This window comes from Perognathus longimembris, chromosome 6 (assembly GCF_023159225.1).
Source record: "Perognathus longimembris pacificus isolate PPM17 chromosome 6, ASM2315922v1, whole genome shotgun sequence".
Classification (NCBI taxonomy): domain Eukaryota; kingdom Metazoa; phylum Chordata; class Mammalia; order Rodentia; family Heteromyidae; genus Perognathus; species Perognathus longimembris.
This window is the reverse complement of record NC_063166.1, coordinates 25091661-25108516: the sequence shown is the minus strand read 5'-3', so window position 1 is coordinate 25108516 and position 16856 is coordinate 25091661. Positions and strand designations below refer to the sequence as shown.

General features: G+C 41.7%; 1 protein-coding gene across 1 annotated transcript in view; it reads right to left on the bottom strand.

The window, feature by feature from the left end:
* The window catches only part of Dtnbp1 (dystrobrevin binding protein 1), an 86401-nt gene extending 71111 nt beyond the window's left edge, over positions 1-15290 (bottom strand). Inside the window, exons 1-3 of the mRNA XM_048348439.1 lie at positions 15198-15290; positions 6267-6320; positions 5154-5204 (exon numbers count right to left, since the gene is read on the bottom strand). Of these exons, the coding sequence (XP_048204396.1) occupies positions 5154-5204; positions 6267-6320; positions 15198-15253 (161 nt within the window). The 5' untranslated portion in view covers positions 15254-15290. The remainder of the gene's footprint in view (positions 1-5153; positions 5205-6266; positions 6321-15197) is intronic.
* Positions 15291-16856: the final 1566 nt, after the last annotated feature.

Sequence of the window (16856 nt, the reverse complement as noted above, 5' to 3'; positions counted from 1 at the left end):
AGACTGAATGATATGAAGAGACACTTAGTCTCAAAGTGTCTCCCTGTGGAATACTCAACTACCTAAAATGGGGGGAAAAGTCAAGAGAGAAGCCTGGAAGACTCTCTTACCAAGTGATTAACATTATCCTCAACAGGAATGAGATGTCAGTCATCATCTGCCTCCTAACACGTTGTACTCAGAAATGCACAGAATGACTCTTCTGGTATTCTCTGTCTTAATTTCTGCATATAAAAAGCCATCACAGGGTCACTGTGTTGAATGCTCAGTTCCTAGCAATTGGCACTATTTTGGGAGACTGGAAATTCTTGGAGCCACTTTCCAGGAATCTAGAAGAAGTAGGTTAGAGAGTAAAGATATCTTAATGCTGGCCCCTTCTGTTTATGTCAGACAACAAGTGCTTTAATGCACAAAAGGCATGAACTCAGTAGGAGAGAGAAAAATCCAAATTAATGGTAGATTTTGCAAAATAGCTGGTCAGTACTGTTTACAACTGTCATGAAAGACTGTTCCAAATAAAATAAAAGTCACAGTGACTAAATATGTATAGTTCTGGATTTGATCTTGGTCAAGAAAAAAGGATGTCCGCTAGGCAAATGATAACATCTGAGTAAGATTTGGAGTATTTGTCAATGTTAATTTCCTGGCTTTAGTCACTGTACTATGGTTATACAACATGCAAACATTGGGTATGCTGGAATTCTTTATTCTTAAGCACTCTATGGCTTAAGTCATACTTCCTGCTTTTGCAACTTTCTCTTTAATCTTAAATTACCTCAAAATTAAAATGTAACTATATATATACACATATATATATTCAGATGGGCGATGTAAAACTTGATTTTCCATCATTTCTAAAGTTGCAGCTATCAAAATGTAGTTGTCTAAGTAGGAATGTATATTTTAAGAATTATTCTAGTCATGGAGAGGTTGTTTTCCTATTGAATTCATCAGGAAAGTCAATCTGATAACCCTAATGGAGTGTTACCAGCATCTATCTGCCATGAAAAGCAAGGCACAAGGTCACACAATTAATGTAGCTCTACTATCATTACCAGCTAACACAGAGTTTGAGAATTTTCTCAAACTGTTTAAGTATCTATTAAAACCAACAAGTATTTCCTGAATGTCAGGTATTGCTAAGTATCATAGGGGCTGGGGTGAATTTTACTTCTATATCTTTCTGTCCCAGTACCTAGGACACAGGACTTACTACTAAATAATAAAAGTATGAATGAAGGAACGAATATGCTCATTTCAGATTTCAAATTCAGAAAGTCATGGCAAAACTTTCTATCACGTTCTCGATCAATGGAAAGGAACAATCATCAATTGCCATTTAGACTCCAGGTCTACTTCCGTACATTTCTACTTTCCCTCATACTACACACTAGCTTTCCACACCCTCCCTGCTATTATAAATCACTCTCACTCTTGTCAACTTTCCCAGTTCAGTGTCTAGTCTGTGATTTTCCTGCTTTATTTGGCATTTCTTCAGTAATAATCTAGACTGACTAATCATTCTCTCTCTTTTCCTCTTCTATGGCACTGAGCACTGAAAGGTATGCACTATACCACAGACTTATTTACTCTTGCATGATCATTAACTGCCAATTAGCAGTTTTAAAAATGTATTCCTGCTAAGGAGGTTACCCCCTGAAGTCTACACAGCAAGTGTTAGGCCTCTCTCCACCCATTCACTTTCAATAAATGAATGACCTTATTACATCATTTTACTGAGCTAAAGTCCCTGGACATACACTCCATCAGTTTTCCTATTTTCAAATATCCTTAAAATTAAATGTAAGTGATTAAAAAGTTAAGAAGAAACCACATTTGTAATTGGATAATGCATTCATTCATATTATCTACCTACTAGAGTTAGTAGTGTATATATATATGTACACACATATATAGTAGTGTATATATAGTATATAGAAGAGTATAGTAGTGTAATATAGTAGAGTTAGTGGGAAAGTTCACAATACACAGGCAGGTCCACATGCATGTGAATTTACCTTCTCGGTAGACAAAGTGCTAATTACAAAGCCTTTGAACTATTAAGAATGTGGAGGCTAATTCTTAACTGTTTAGAAAGTTATGACTTAGAGGAATACAAGTAGGAAACACCAGCAATCTGTCTTATCTTGACCACATTGTAGTAACAGAACCTCTCTAATACAAGTAGAGTCTATCAAAGGTTTGCTCAGTTTTACATGGAAAAACTGAGATGGATTTTGGACAATAATTGGTCAGTCTGTTGTTTTTTTTTTTTGTTGTTGTTGTTGTTTTTGGCCAGTCCTGGACCTTGGACTCAGGGCCTGAGCACCTTCCCTGGCTTCTTCCTGCTCAAGGCTAGCACTCTGCCACCTAAGCCACAGCGCCCCTTCTGGCCGTTTTCCATATATGTGGTGCTGGGGAATCGAACTGAGAGCTTCATGTGTAGGAGGCAAGTACTCTTGTCACTAGGCCATATTCCCAGCCCGGTCAGTCTGTTTTTAACAGAGTAGCAGCTAACAGAGTAGCAGCTATCCATCACCTGAACCTCATGGCTGCAGCAATGTTCCCAAAGCAGCTGCCCTGTGGGCTGGGAATATGGCCTAGTGGCAAGAGTGCTTGCCTCGTATACATGAGGCCCTGGGTTCGATTCCTCAGCACCATATATACAGAAAATGGCCAGAAGTGGCGCTGTGACTCAAGTGGCAGAGTGCTAGCCTTGAGCAAAGAGAAGCCAGGGACAGTGCTCAGGCCCTGAGTCCAAGGCCCAGGACTGGCCAAAAAAAAAACACCCAAAAAACAAAAAACAAAGCAGCTGCCCTGTTGGAGCCATGGTGGACAATAAGAGCTCCATTTTGCAATTACTAGGATTTGTACTCCAGTCACCAGCTGCTGCTTCTGATCAGGGAGATAAAAACACAGAGACTTCTCTGATGAGGAAATGAGAATGGCCAAGAGACGTATGAAAAAGTGCTCTACATCACTGGCCATAAAAGAAACACAAATCAAAACAACATTGAGATTCCACCTCACCCCAGTAAGAATGTCCATTATCAAGAAAACTAACAATAACAAATGTTTGAGGGGATGTGGCCAAAAGGGAACCCTACTTCATTGTTGGTGGGAATGTAAACTGGTTCAGCCACTCTAGAAAGTGGCATGGAGATTCCTCACAAGGCTAAGCGTAGAGCTCCCCATGACCCAGCAGCCCCACTTCTGGACATCTACCCGAGGGACGACAAACAAGAACACACTAAAGCCACCAGCACAACAATGTTCATTGCAGCACAATTTGTCATTGCTAAAATATGGAACCAACCCAGGTGCCCATCAGTAGACGAATGGATCAGGAAAATGTGGTACATATACACAACGGAATTTTATGCCTCTATCAGAAAGAATGACATTTCCACATTTGTAAGGAAATGGAAGGACTTGGAAAAAATTATACTAAGTGAAGTGAGCCAGACCCAAAGAAACATGGACTCTATGGTTTCCCTCATAGGGAATAATTAGCATAGGTTTAGGCTGGTCACAGCAGAGGATCACAAGAACCCAATAGCTATGCCCTTATGAACACATAAGATGATGCTAAGTGAAACAAACTCCATGTTATGGAAATGACTGTTATATTATTGTTGTAATTACTTTCAACATGCCATGTGAAACCGTAGCTTCTTTTGTTGATGATCCTCTTGTATCCCCTTCTTGTGGTTGTCCCCGCACTATCACTGTATCTCATCTGAGTACCCTGGACACTGTATATACTGGTATTAGAACTAGGGAAGTGAAAGGGAATATCAAAATCGAGAGACAAAGGATAAAAAGACAAACGACTCCAAAAGCAATACTTGCAAAACCATTTGGTGTAAACCAACTGAACAACTCATTGGGGGAGAAGGAAAAGGGGAGGAAGGATTGGGGAATGAGGGAGGAGGTAACTAATAGTACAAGAAATGTACCCATAGCCTAACATATGAAACTGTAACCTCTCTGTACATCACTTTGACAATAAATAATTATTATTTTTTAAAAAACACAGGCAGCCACTAGTATAGGTGCTTATTACTCCTGTCAGAGACTTGAGCAGTTGGTTAAAGGCCAGCATTTGGTTTTCGTTTCTCTATTTGTTTCTTTTCTTCTTTGGAAGGTAGAAATTTAAAAATTAGGAAATTAAAAGTGAACCACTTATATAGGATTTAACATCACCACACATGCACAAGTAAAAAGTAGAGGGTCAGAAAAATCCTGAGGAAGCCTTAAGTTTACATCTCAGGCTGAACACCAACACAGACATTGCAACAATTAAACATAAAATAGAAAACCCTGAGAAAGGGGAGAATCTGAACTTCCCTTTTACCATCATGTATTATTCAAATGTCTACTTTTCAATTCAGAAAAAAACTATCACAAAGGAGACAAGAACAACACTGAAACAAAATGGGAATAAAAGGCCTAGAAAACAATGAATTGAGGGAAAAAAAACAAAACCTCCCTGAGAAAGAAGAGGTGGTGAATTTACTCTATAAACATTTTTAAGCCATCATTTTAAAGATGCTCAAAGCTGACATAGACAAGGTCAAGAAAAATGATATATGAACAAAATGATAATGTTCACAAAGAGCGAAAACAGGAAGGAATCTGTTGGAAACTTCAGAGATGAAAAGTATAGAACTGAAAGATTTACTAGGGATTCAAAAACAAATGTGAACAGGCAGAAGAGTCAGCATTCCTGAAGTTGGAAAACTGAAATTATCAAGTCTGAATAAAAAAAAACCTGAGGGAAAATGAATAGAATCTAAGGACCCACTATTACAAGGACCAACAAATGCAACAAACGTCCAAGAAGCAAACAGGCCTTGAAATTTAAAATTGAATCATAGGATCTAATAGCTACGCATCTCCTTATAAACCTGCAACTAAAAGCAGAGCCTCGAAAAGATTTGCATACCCATATTCACAGCTCCATTATTCACAACAGCTAAAAGGCAGAAACAACTCAAATGTCCATCCATGGGTGAATATACAGGAAAAAAATTAGGCTTACTAATCACTATATTTTAGTAAGATATAGGTATCTTAAGGTTCATCTATAAAATTATGGTTTTAGACAACTGTTCAAAATATAACTTTCCTCTCTAAAGAAAAACATTTACCTGTTAAGTAACTCTAGTCCAGCGGAGTACTTCGGCAAATATGCAACAGTCCTGTCAAAAGAAACACTTATTTTATTTCAATTGTTTTTGACTGCCAGGCATTGTTGGCTTATATCTGTAATTCTAGTCACACAGAAGGATGAGATCTGAGGATCATGATTTGAAGCCAGCCCATGCAGAAGAGTTCATGGGATTCTTATCTCCAATTAAGCACGAGAGAGAGAGAGAGAGAGAGAGAGAGAGAGAGAGAGAGAGAGAGAGAGAGAGAGAGAGAGAGAGAGCAGAACTCTGGCTTAAGTGGTAGAGCACTCCTAAGATTGAGCAAAAAAACTCAGGCAGAGCCAAGGCCCTGAGTTCAAGCACAGGACCCATGCAAAAACAGATAAAACAAAAAATTGATTACGATTTAGTCAACTTGAAAAAAAGTTCCATATGAGAATTTTGGCATTATGAATTATGATGTAAGATATCTTAAAATCACTAGTGATAATTTATCTAAACTTTTAGAAAGATGTATTATTTTAGTGATAATGTGTAATATACAACTGTCACTTTGTTCTGAAGATTGTCTTTTGCATATAGTATACTTTAAAATGTTAAATTTTAACCCCCTTGTATAACCATTTGAAGATTGAACTTAAAAATATTTTAATGTAATGAATAAATAGGCAAGGTCAAAGCTAAATAGCTGAAAGTTAATTTGGTCACATACTTCAGTAAAAACACTAAACCCCAGCACAATTAACAGTGTTTTCATATAAAGCATGTTACAGGGACTCACTTTAAAGAACACAGAGACTCACTTGCCAAGTTCTACTTCATTATTAATTTACTTTTCAATAATGCAGGCCTTTCACTTTGGTCTTCCTGTATAAATTAATTGTGATTAAATAATACCTAATAACTGTCATTGTGAAACAACTGTACTTCATCATTTTTCGACAATCTCACAATTTTGTCAGACATTTGTTATAAAATTTAGAACAAATTTAACTGTTTTGTAGTCAGATACACTCAACAGACCTAACAGCCATAAGTACTTTTACTATGAATGCAACAAAAAATTGTACAATATCCAAATCATAATAAATTAAAATATTCGTACAAGTTTACCTAGGTTTGCTTTTTACTTTTGCTTCTCTTGACTTGTCACTTAAAGTCTTCAACCTGCAATGGAACAAGCATAAATATATTATAGGTCTAAACATTTTCAACATTTCCCCAGTAATATTAAGTGACATACACTCCATTTTTATTTTTTAAAGCAAGAATTAAGCACCTGTACTAGTACAAATATTTGAGGATCTACGGTAGGTCAGCTACAAAGGGAAAAGTAGGTAGCAATGTTTGTATTTTTATTCCTCCCAAATATTTTCTTTAAAAAAAAAACCTGTAAATGGGGAGATAAATCTTAATTTATCTGGTATTAGAAAAGCAGTGATTCACAAAGATACAATAACAAAGTTAACACATATAACCAGCATAATTTATGTTTCTCAGACACTATTCCAGGCACTCAAATTCCTTTAAGCACCATATTATTGAAATTTCCATTTATAAGGAAGGAACTTTCTGAAATATATTACAAACTTCATTAAAAAGGACTTTATGTACCTCAATTAACTTTTTCTGATGACACTGGTTTATTACTATGAACACTAGCTGCATTGAACAGTAAAACAGTACTTTCCTCAAATTTTTCTGTCAAGAAACTCACTTTCATTTGCTAACCTGCAGCCAGCCCACAGTGAGCAAGAGTTTGGGCACTATGCGTGTATGAGTGTGTGTGTGTGTCTGTGTGTCTGTTTATGTGTGCATGTGTACTTTCTAACTCTACTCTTGGTCAAATGGGTATCAGGACCATGTACTGCTTCTGCCAGCTAAATGACTGTGCTAGAAAATACATAAACATGCCAGAAGTATACCTAAAAAATTAACAGGCATTTCTAAGTAAAATATTATGTTCACAGACTATACAATTTATTTTCACTGTACTGGTCCCATCTTATTTTATTTTGTTCAATAATTGAGCTTGCCAGCAAGTACAAGAGAAAATTTCATACAACAGATACTACTGTACATATTCTATTTTTTTTCCAGTCAGTTGTGAGCCTCTTTGTGCTAGTGCTCTCGCACTTGAGCCACAGTTCTACTTCTGGGTTTTGAGTGGTTAATTGGAAATAATAGTCTCACAAGGACTTTTCTGGCCAGGCTGGCTTTGAACCACCATGCAGGCCCTGACTTAAGATTTCATTTTTGTCAATAAAACCTGGCTAACAACATGAAGGGGATTTGTGACCATTTTTGTAATAAGTCTGGAATTCAATTTTCACAAAAGGAACTTTTTATTACTCTATAATCTTTTCAAAGAAAAATGTTAATAAGCTTAATTTCTCTGCAATGTTCAAAAGATTCAGCAATTTAACACAAGACTACTGTGTATATCTACCTAGACATACCTCTGATTTTTTCCAAGGAAACAATGTAAATGCCCAAGCCTTTCTTGGAAAATATGAATACTACTTAAGCAAAGATTAAAAACTAGGGAAAGGCATTTTTAGAGGCCTGCTCTACACTTCCACTCTGAAATCTGAGAAAGACATTAGTTGTAACAACTTGGGCAATTATCCTAGGAGATGGTACACGGCAGTGCATCACTCTCAATTCCAGGATCATGTTTAGTGATAGATGACAAGGCTACACAGATAGGTGTTGAGAGATAACTGCCAAGATTCTCTTTAGCCCACTGTAATTATATAATCTAGCACATCTCTAGGTTAAAATTTCAAATGTATATTTCTAAAATAAACCTTTAACTTCTTAAATGGAACATACCAAGTTTGAGGTGCCCCATGTCTCCTACTGCAAAGACAAAGAAGCTAATTTGGCATAAAGGGAAAGGAGGAGGGACACAAAGAGTTGAAAATAAAACTGCTGGAAGATTCAATAAGAGCTTTTCCATGTGGCTCCTTAACAAACATCTGCTTTAAAAATTGGTCTTTAGGGCTGGGGATATGGCCTAGTGGCAAGAGTGCCTGCCTCATATACATGAGGCCCTGGGTTCGATTCCCCAGCACCACATATACAGAAAATGGCCAGAAGTGGCGCTGTGGCTCAAGTGGCAGAGTGCTAGCCTTGAGCAAAAAGAAGCCAGGGACAGTGCTCAGGCCCTGAGTCCAAGCCCCAGGACTGGCCAAAAAAAAAAAAAACATTTTCAAGAACAAAGGAAATCTGATTATAGACTGGGCAGTTGATAAATATCAAGGAATTAGTGTTAGTTTTATTAGCTATGATATTTTTGTAGATGTATTTTTAGCAAAGCAGACTGATATGGGAGGTGAAATGCACAAGTCTGAGATTTACTTATGAAGGAAAAGACCAAAAAAATGTGCTGAGTATGAACTATGAGTAATGGATTCTTTGTGCAGTACTATTTCTGTGTCTATCTGAAGCTTTAAAAATAATTACAAAAACAGTCTTTTATTCTTTTCTCACAAGCACCATCTCCCAAATAAATTGGCAATGTGTCAAAACTCAGGACAGAAATTGTTGGAGAAAACAATGTAACTAGAGAGATATTAGAAAGATGCAAGAATTTCAGGAGAAAAAGATGGAGGGTTAAATCATCCCCACCCCCACCCCACTGCGTGTCTGAGTGGTACTAGGGTCTGAAGCCAAGGCTTAAAGGTGGTAAAAAAGACACTCTAGCATCTGGGCCATGTCTCCAGTTCTTATTTTATACTTACATTAAAAAATAAGAATATTTCTGGGCATTGGTGGCTTACACCTGTAATCCTAGTTACTTATAGGCTGAGATCTGAGGATGGCAGTTCAAAACCAATCTGGAAGGAAAGTCCATGAGATTCATTTCTAATAAACTACTCAGAAAAAGCCAGAAGGGGAGCTGTGGCTCAAGTGGTAAAGTGGTAGTCGTGAGTTCGAAGCTCATGGCCCCAGGACCAGCACACATACATACAACTATTTGTGAAAATCTAAGGTTAAATATATTTAATAAAAAGGCAAAAAAGTTTGTTCTTGAATATATCCTTAAAAACTAGAAGTCAACTGGAAATAGTCTACCATGTTTATTTTTAAAATAACTGGTTATTGGTCTCACACTGATCCTACACAGGCAAAAAGCTCACTAAGGAAGTCTATTTAATGGAGCCATAGCTCCACTTTCAGCTGTTTGGTAGCTAATTGGAGATAAAGAGTATCAAGGACTTTCTTGCCTGGATAGCTTTGGACTGCAATCCTCAGACCTCAGCCTGAGTAGCTTCCATTATTTTAACTTCAATTTGTTCACAAATCCAGTCTATCACATTTTCACGTTAGTGTTTATCAACTCTCTCTCCTCTCAAACAAGAACAGTTAAAAAGTAAAACCGCATTAATCATATCCAAAAGTACAAAGGACCCTAAACTCCAAAGCTTGAGAAACTCACATCAAAGCTGCACAAAAAGGGATAATAATTTAAACCATTTTTGCCTATAAACATGGCAATGACAGTTTAAATTATTATTCCCAAATATATGGCATTGGGTCTGACCTCTGAGTACAATCTTTAATTTTCAACTGCTTAAGTACCAAGGCACTATCTTAAAACAATTTACGATCAACGGCTCTTCTCCCTCAAATCTATTTTTATTCTCTTATGTTGGCATATGATCTCACTTATCTAAGATACTCCAAAATCAATTCTCGATCCTGTGCGTTTTTCATCTTCCACATCTCACTGCTGACAATTCACCCACTGCCTGCTACCGGTATGGCCACCTCATCACTTAACTGGCCCATACTTATAGCTATTACCCACCACTGATCTTACTAAACTGACTCCTGAGTTACTCTTTCAGAAATACAGACTATTTTTCCAAAAAAACAGACAGCCTTCTCCTTTAACCTAATTGTTAGCAACATTAAGAGCTCTTCAGGTATTTTGTTTCATGTTCTCAGTATGAGAGTAGGGAATTTACTTGCTGTCCAGTTGTGCTCTGCTCTATTCCCAGGACATTAATAATACCTGACACAAAGTAAGCACTTAAAGACAGGCATAGTAGCACATACTTATAATAATCCCAGCTATGTAGGAGATTTGGATGAGACAGTCATGGTTATTTTAAGTTCAGCATAAGAAAAAAAGAGTAAGACCCTATCTTAAAAAACAAGCCAAGTGTGAGGTGAAACAAGCCTGAAATTCCAGCTACGGTGTCAGGAGGATCGAAGTGCAAAGCCATCCCTGAGCAAAAGCTTAACACAGGGCTGGGAATATGGCCTAGTGGCAAAAAGTGCTTGCCTCGTATACATGAAGCCCTGGGTTCGATTCCCCAGCACCACATATATAGAAAAAGCCAGAAGAGGTGCTGTGGCTCAAGTGGCAGAGTGCTAGCCTTAGCAAAAAGAAACCAGGGACAGTGCTTAGGCACTGAGTCCAAGCCCCAGGACTGGCAAAAAAAAAAAGCTTAACACACTCCATATAAAAAATAAGGCAAAAAAGGCTGTGGTGTGGTTCAAACAGTAAAGGCCTGAATTAAAACCTGAGTATCACACATTCACACTACACTCACCCCCCCCACATATACATACACACATATATGTATATGCATACATACACACACACATATACACACATCTCACTCAAAAATAGCTGAAAGGCCAGGCGCTGGTGGCTCACACCTGTCATCTTAGCTACTCAGGAGGCTGAGATCTGAGGATCATGGTTCAAAGCTAGCCCAGGCAGGTAAGTCTGTGAGACTCCTATGTCCAATTAACCACCAGAAAACCAGAAGTGAAGCTGTGGCTCAAAGTGGTAGAGTGCTAGTCTTGAGCAAAAAGAAGACTGGGACAGTGCTCAAGGCCATGAGTCCAAGACCCAGGACTAGAAAAAAAAAAAAAAAAAAAGAGTTCAGGGATAGCACTCAGGCCCGACACAAAAGAAATATAAGGCACTGAAGAGTCTGTATTATTAGGAACTGAGGAGCATTCTTTCCACCTGACCCTCCCACAACTGCTTCCATCTCTATAATGCCCTAAAACCAAATCTATTACAATCATTCCTCATGCTTCCAGGCCCAGTTGAGAATCCTTTTCTTCTTTGAACACTTCTATAGTTGCATATGCCACAGTTCATATACCAAGCCATTTGTACCGTTTCCCTTCCATCCATCTACCCATCTATCCAGGGCTTCTAGAATTCCAGGCAAGCACTCTACTTCTTGAGCACCCCACTCCAACTCTCACCTCTTTTCAGTTCACTCTGCATAGTTTCATATTACCACCACCCTAGGGCATGTGGAGGGAAGACACTATTTCTGTCATCTTGGTAGCTCCAGGAATCAGGCAAATATACAGACACTGCCTAGTACATAGTAAGAAAACAAGAGGACATGGTGTCTCAAGTCTTTTTAAAGCTTTTATGAAAACAGGACTACTGCCTAGCTGGGCACTGGTGGCTCACAAGATGTAATCCTAGCTGCTCAGGAGGCTGAGCCTTGGGGATTAAGGTTCAAACTCTGTTGGGACAGGAAAGTCCATGAGACTCTTATCTCCAATTAACTACCAAAAAGCTGGAAGTGGAGCTGTGGCTCAAGTGGTAGAACACTAGCCAATGGCTCAGGGACAGTGCCTAGATGCCGAGTTCAAGCCCTAGGACACGAGCACACACGGACACACACATACACATGGACATAGACACACACAGACACACGGCATTGGGAATATAGCTCAGCAGTACAGTACTTCCCTACCTAGCATACAAAAGCAAGGAATTGGGTTCAACCCCACAGGAAAGCATAATGATGCTGTGAATAAACTCTTTTTCTCATCCCTATCACAGGAATCCACAGTATTACAATGAAACACCAGCTATATGATGATAGGCAACTGTAAACCTTCAATAAATCATATTTTCAGTTCCCTGAAAGTTTTCACATGCTTGAATACCTCGGTTCTGAGGCCTTTTGTCATAGCTACTCAAGAGGTAAAAAAGACACAAATGAAACATGTGCTTCCATATATCCAAGCTTCCCTCTGAGTTTAAGGGAAGGCAGGGATGTGCGAGAATGAGCTATATGAACCATCCAAAGGCTGCAAGGATTTTGACTGAGTGAAATCAAATGAGAACTCAGTGGGGGAAGGGGTGGCAAACCTCCATATGAGGCAGAGAACTAATGTCTTTTAGCTCTGGGGTCTTTGGGCTGGCCCACCACTCACTTAGGACAGGAAGAAAAGTGACAGAATCACAGTATTAGTTGGCTCAGTGTTGGTATGACTAAAAATTTACAAAACAGGCCACAAGGATATGAAGATGCAGCAGCTCAATGGTACAGCACTTGCTTAGCATATGTGAGGCCCTGGGTTCCACCCCTAGCACCCCAAAACAAAACAAAAAAAGCCCACAAGTCTATAAATATTTAGTGTCTCTAAGCCATCAGTACTTTCTACCCTGCCTTTTAAAAAACATGACTACAAGCTGCAGTGTTAACTCCGAATGTTCGCTGGACATGTCTTAAACACTTACATGACACTTTTATGAAACTGAGGTAGTCCTGTTTCACTAAAAAACTGTCTCAAGCCTTAAGCTCCACTTATATAAATTTTCTGAAAATTAAATGCTAAAGTGTATGATACTCTGGAGAGCTACAGGATTGACACTAGCCATGCTATAGTTTAGAAAACTATGAGGCCACCCATTGATTGTCTGGAGCAACCTGATCACTGGACACGGAAAATTATTTTAGAAGGCAGCTTCCCTGACTGCTCAAAACCTGTCTACTTCTATGGCTCCTATAGGAATGTCAGATCCAATTTCAATTTTGGAGGCAACTGGCCTCTCTCTTTCATCTGAATCCTTCAGCGTCTTCTTTAATAGACATATGTATTCTCTGTTGAATTTCATCTTTTTCTCAGAAAGTAATAGCATTCAAACATTTAAAATAGGTAGAATTCAAGTTGACTATGGAAGAGTTTACTAAAATGGACTAAGCAGTTTTTATGTTCTGATTTCTCCTTGAGAATTGTGCAGGAAATCGAGGACCAAAAGAAAGTGATCGGAGGTTAGGGCAGCTGGTTAGCTGGCAAACATAACTTGTGAGTTTTCCCTGCCAGGAAACAGGCCAATGGTGTACATGGACAGTCTGGTGGTTTGTTAGCCAAATGACCTGCACAAAGAAGCCAACTTGGAATACAGTCTAATCAGCATATTGGGGGGGGGGCAGGGTTTTGCTATGTTGCCCAGGCTGGCTCACTTTCACTTCTGCTTTCACCTTCCTAAGTATTCTAAGGCCTGGGAACACAGATATGAGCCATCACATCCAGCAGGATATCTAATTCTAAACTGGCCCCCACTATGGCATCAGTTTGGGAGAGGTTCTAACCAGAGCCTCTGGGCCCTTCTCTCTAAACCCTATAAACCTTTAGGATTATCCAGATCTCCTAGGGGATGGCATAAACTTTGGTAATCCAAAATCTACATTTTAAGCAAGAAACTTTTTTTTTTTTTTTTTTGGTGGGTTATGGGGCTTGAGCTCAGGGCCTGGGCGCTGTCCCTGAGCTTTTCTCTCTCAAGGCTAGCATTCTACTATTTTGAGCTTTAGCACTACTTCTGGTTTTCCTGTGGTTAATTGGAGATAAAAGTCACTGCCTGAGCTTGCTTACCACAGTGATCCTTAGATCTCAGCCTCCCAAGTAGCTAGGATTACACAAACATTTTAAGCAAGATCAGGAACAAGAGTTTCTGAGGCAACCAGGTGACCTACACTTACAGCAATCAACAATGTGGAGGCTGTCTCATCAATGATTCCTCAAGCCTAGTAACAGGAGTGTACCCGGATGGATCTTATCTATGGCTCTTCTCAAGCTACTTGGCCAGTGTAACACCAGTTTTAAATTTATGCTCAAGAACAAAGTTACATACGTTTCCTAAATTAACAAGGAGAAGAAAATGTGAGCCCCAATGACTATCATTAGTGGAGTCCTTAGGCACCCATAATTAATATTAAGAACCATGAACTGAAATAATCAAAAGTGCTCTATAGGGCAAGTATTTCCCAGCTCCTTTTCAGTAACAGTAGAAACATGTTTAGATGTTCCATGAGATAAAGTTGAAAGCGGACATCCTCCCAATTCATAATTTAACACAATATAACTAAGATCACCTGATATTCAACATACTCTCTGAAAGGACGTGTAAGTAAAAGGTGGGAGAGCCTTGATATAAAGGTGACACTTTTTCTCAAGGTATGGAAAAATTTGAATTAAGCAGTAAGTAGCAGTGATAGCGACATGGCCCGGTTGAGGGTTTTTACAAAATCGTGGCAATTCTACGAAGTGAGCACCATCGTCCCTCTTCCACAGCCACACAAGCAGTAAAATGAGGCAAGAGAGCGAGGGTGGAGTAACTCGCAGGACGACGCAGTGTTGAGCGGCGGCGCCTGGATGCCTGGGCAGTCGGCGTGCGGTGCAATCTCCTGAGGACCTTGCACAACTTCATCCCAGACTTCGTGTGGTTTGAGTGACACACGGGGCTGGGGAGGGGCTGCTCGGGCCTCCGAAGTTTCGTCCCGGGCACGAGGTACAGAACACTGTTGCTACAGTTGCGGCTCCTCTGGCCCAATTCCTTCACTGGGGCAAAGGTGGAGCGCAGGGCGGGTTAGGCCGCGGACGGCGGCGCTCCGGGTGGGGTGCCCGGAGCCCCCGCGAGGATCCGGGAAGCTCCTAGGCCAAGCGGGCAGGGGGTCCGGGGAGTTGGAAGTGACGAGGGGGCGCGGAGCCAGCGTCCCGTGGGGAAAGCGAGCGGGGAGGCGCGCCCGCCATTCCCAGGACTAGCGCCCCCCGCGGGCCTTTGCTGTGGGAGGGCTGTTAGGGGAGGTCCTCCCGCCCCGGCGCACCCCGCCACCGGCCCGAACCCCCACTCCTGCCCCCGTCCCCGACCCAAGTTTCCACCGTGCGCCTCGGGACGCGCGGGCAAGTTCGTTCCCCCGCGGCGGGCCGAAGGAGGCCGTCACGGGGACAGCCCGGCTCCCCCGCCGACCCCCGCGTACCCACCCGGAGGTGAAATCCTGCTGCACGCTCAGCAGCCGCTCCCGCAGCGTCTCCAGCATCGCCGCCGCCGCCGCCGCCGCGCCTCCGCTCCTCAGCTGCCGCGGCCGGCCGGTACCGCCCCACCGGGCTGCAGGCCGGCTGGGCCCCGCACCTGTCACCACCCCCGCAGCTCCGCGGCCGGCCCCGCCCCCCGGCTCGGCCCTTGGCCCGCAACCCCCTCGTCTTCCGCGTTGCCACCCGCGCCAGCCGGCCGCGCGCCCTCGCCCCGGCCCCGCCCCCGCCGCGCGCCCGCCCCGCGCCCGCCCCGCGCATGCGCCGTGGAACACTCTGGGCTGCGGGAATGGGCAGGCCGTGCTCACGGCCCCGGTGCGAGCCGAGCGTGAGTCTTCCCTAGCCGCCGCCGGGCCTTCTCGGGTTTTCCTTTTTACAGGTGGCTTCGTGGAAGGGTGATTGAAGTCGAACGCTCTTCTAGCTAGAGCCTTGCAGTTGTCAGGTTGGGACAGAGCTGGATCATCTTTGCGCCGTGCCCGTAAGAAGTCATTTTGGGGAGTTGGGGGTCCCAGGATCTGGTCTCATCTTCCGGACTCTGACTTCGGGGTCGTCCGCCCCAAGCCCCGGTCTTCTCGTCATTAAACAACTGATTGCTGGTTCGCACACTAATCAATTGCCTCAACATCCTTTCTGCTCTCATTAACCTCCATCAAGCTTTGGGCCCTGGCTAAGGTCTTTTGCCAGTCATTAGTAACCTCCTTGTGCCCAAAACCGTTTGTTAATTTGGGGGGGGGGAGGGATTTGCTAAGGACTGAACCCAGGTAGTGTGACACATTTGGACAGGTGTTCACACCCCAGCCCTGGTCTTTCCCCTACCTCTTAGTGGTTCTCAATGAAGTTCTTCAGTACAGCTTACCTAGTTATTAAGGCCTGCTTTCCTGGTCTCTGCTGTCTCCATTCCTCTCTCAGCCTTCCCTTTCAGTTCTGATTACCTCCCCAGGACCTGCTCCTTTTCCATTCGTACTCTCTCCCTGGGTTATTCCATCCAGTAAATTACTGCCATCATTTCTCTCAAGGCAATGATGACAGTGCCCACACTTTTTGTTCCTCTTCCCTTTCCTGCAATTTATCAGATGTTTCATCCTGCACTCCATACCCCCACCCCTACACCCCAGGCAAATCCAACATACACAAAGTTGAAAGGTTCTTTGTATACTCAACTTTTTAAACAGTCTTTTCTTCATATTTGAACTTGAGACCTTACCTGGTGACCCACACCCTTAGCCCTTCTGCTTTGGTTACTTTTTGATCTGGCGTCTCCCTTTTCTGCCCGTGACAATGATCTGGACCATGATCCTTTTATTTTCACACTGCTACATCAGTGTGATCCACCACACCCAGATTTTCATTGATTGAGATGCTGGCTGAAACAGTCTGCCTGGGCTGGACTGGGATTTCAGTTCACCAGATCTCAACCTCCCCAGGGGCTGGATTACAGGTGGGAGCCATCATGCCTAGCTGCATACTCAGTTCTTACTTAACCTGCTCACCTCCAGTGTTTTCTACTTCTGTAAATGGCACTACATCCAAGGTGCTCAGGTTGAGACACTGAGTCATCTCTGGTTCCTCTTTGTTTCTCATCTTCCATATTAACCAATCAAATCCAACCAA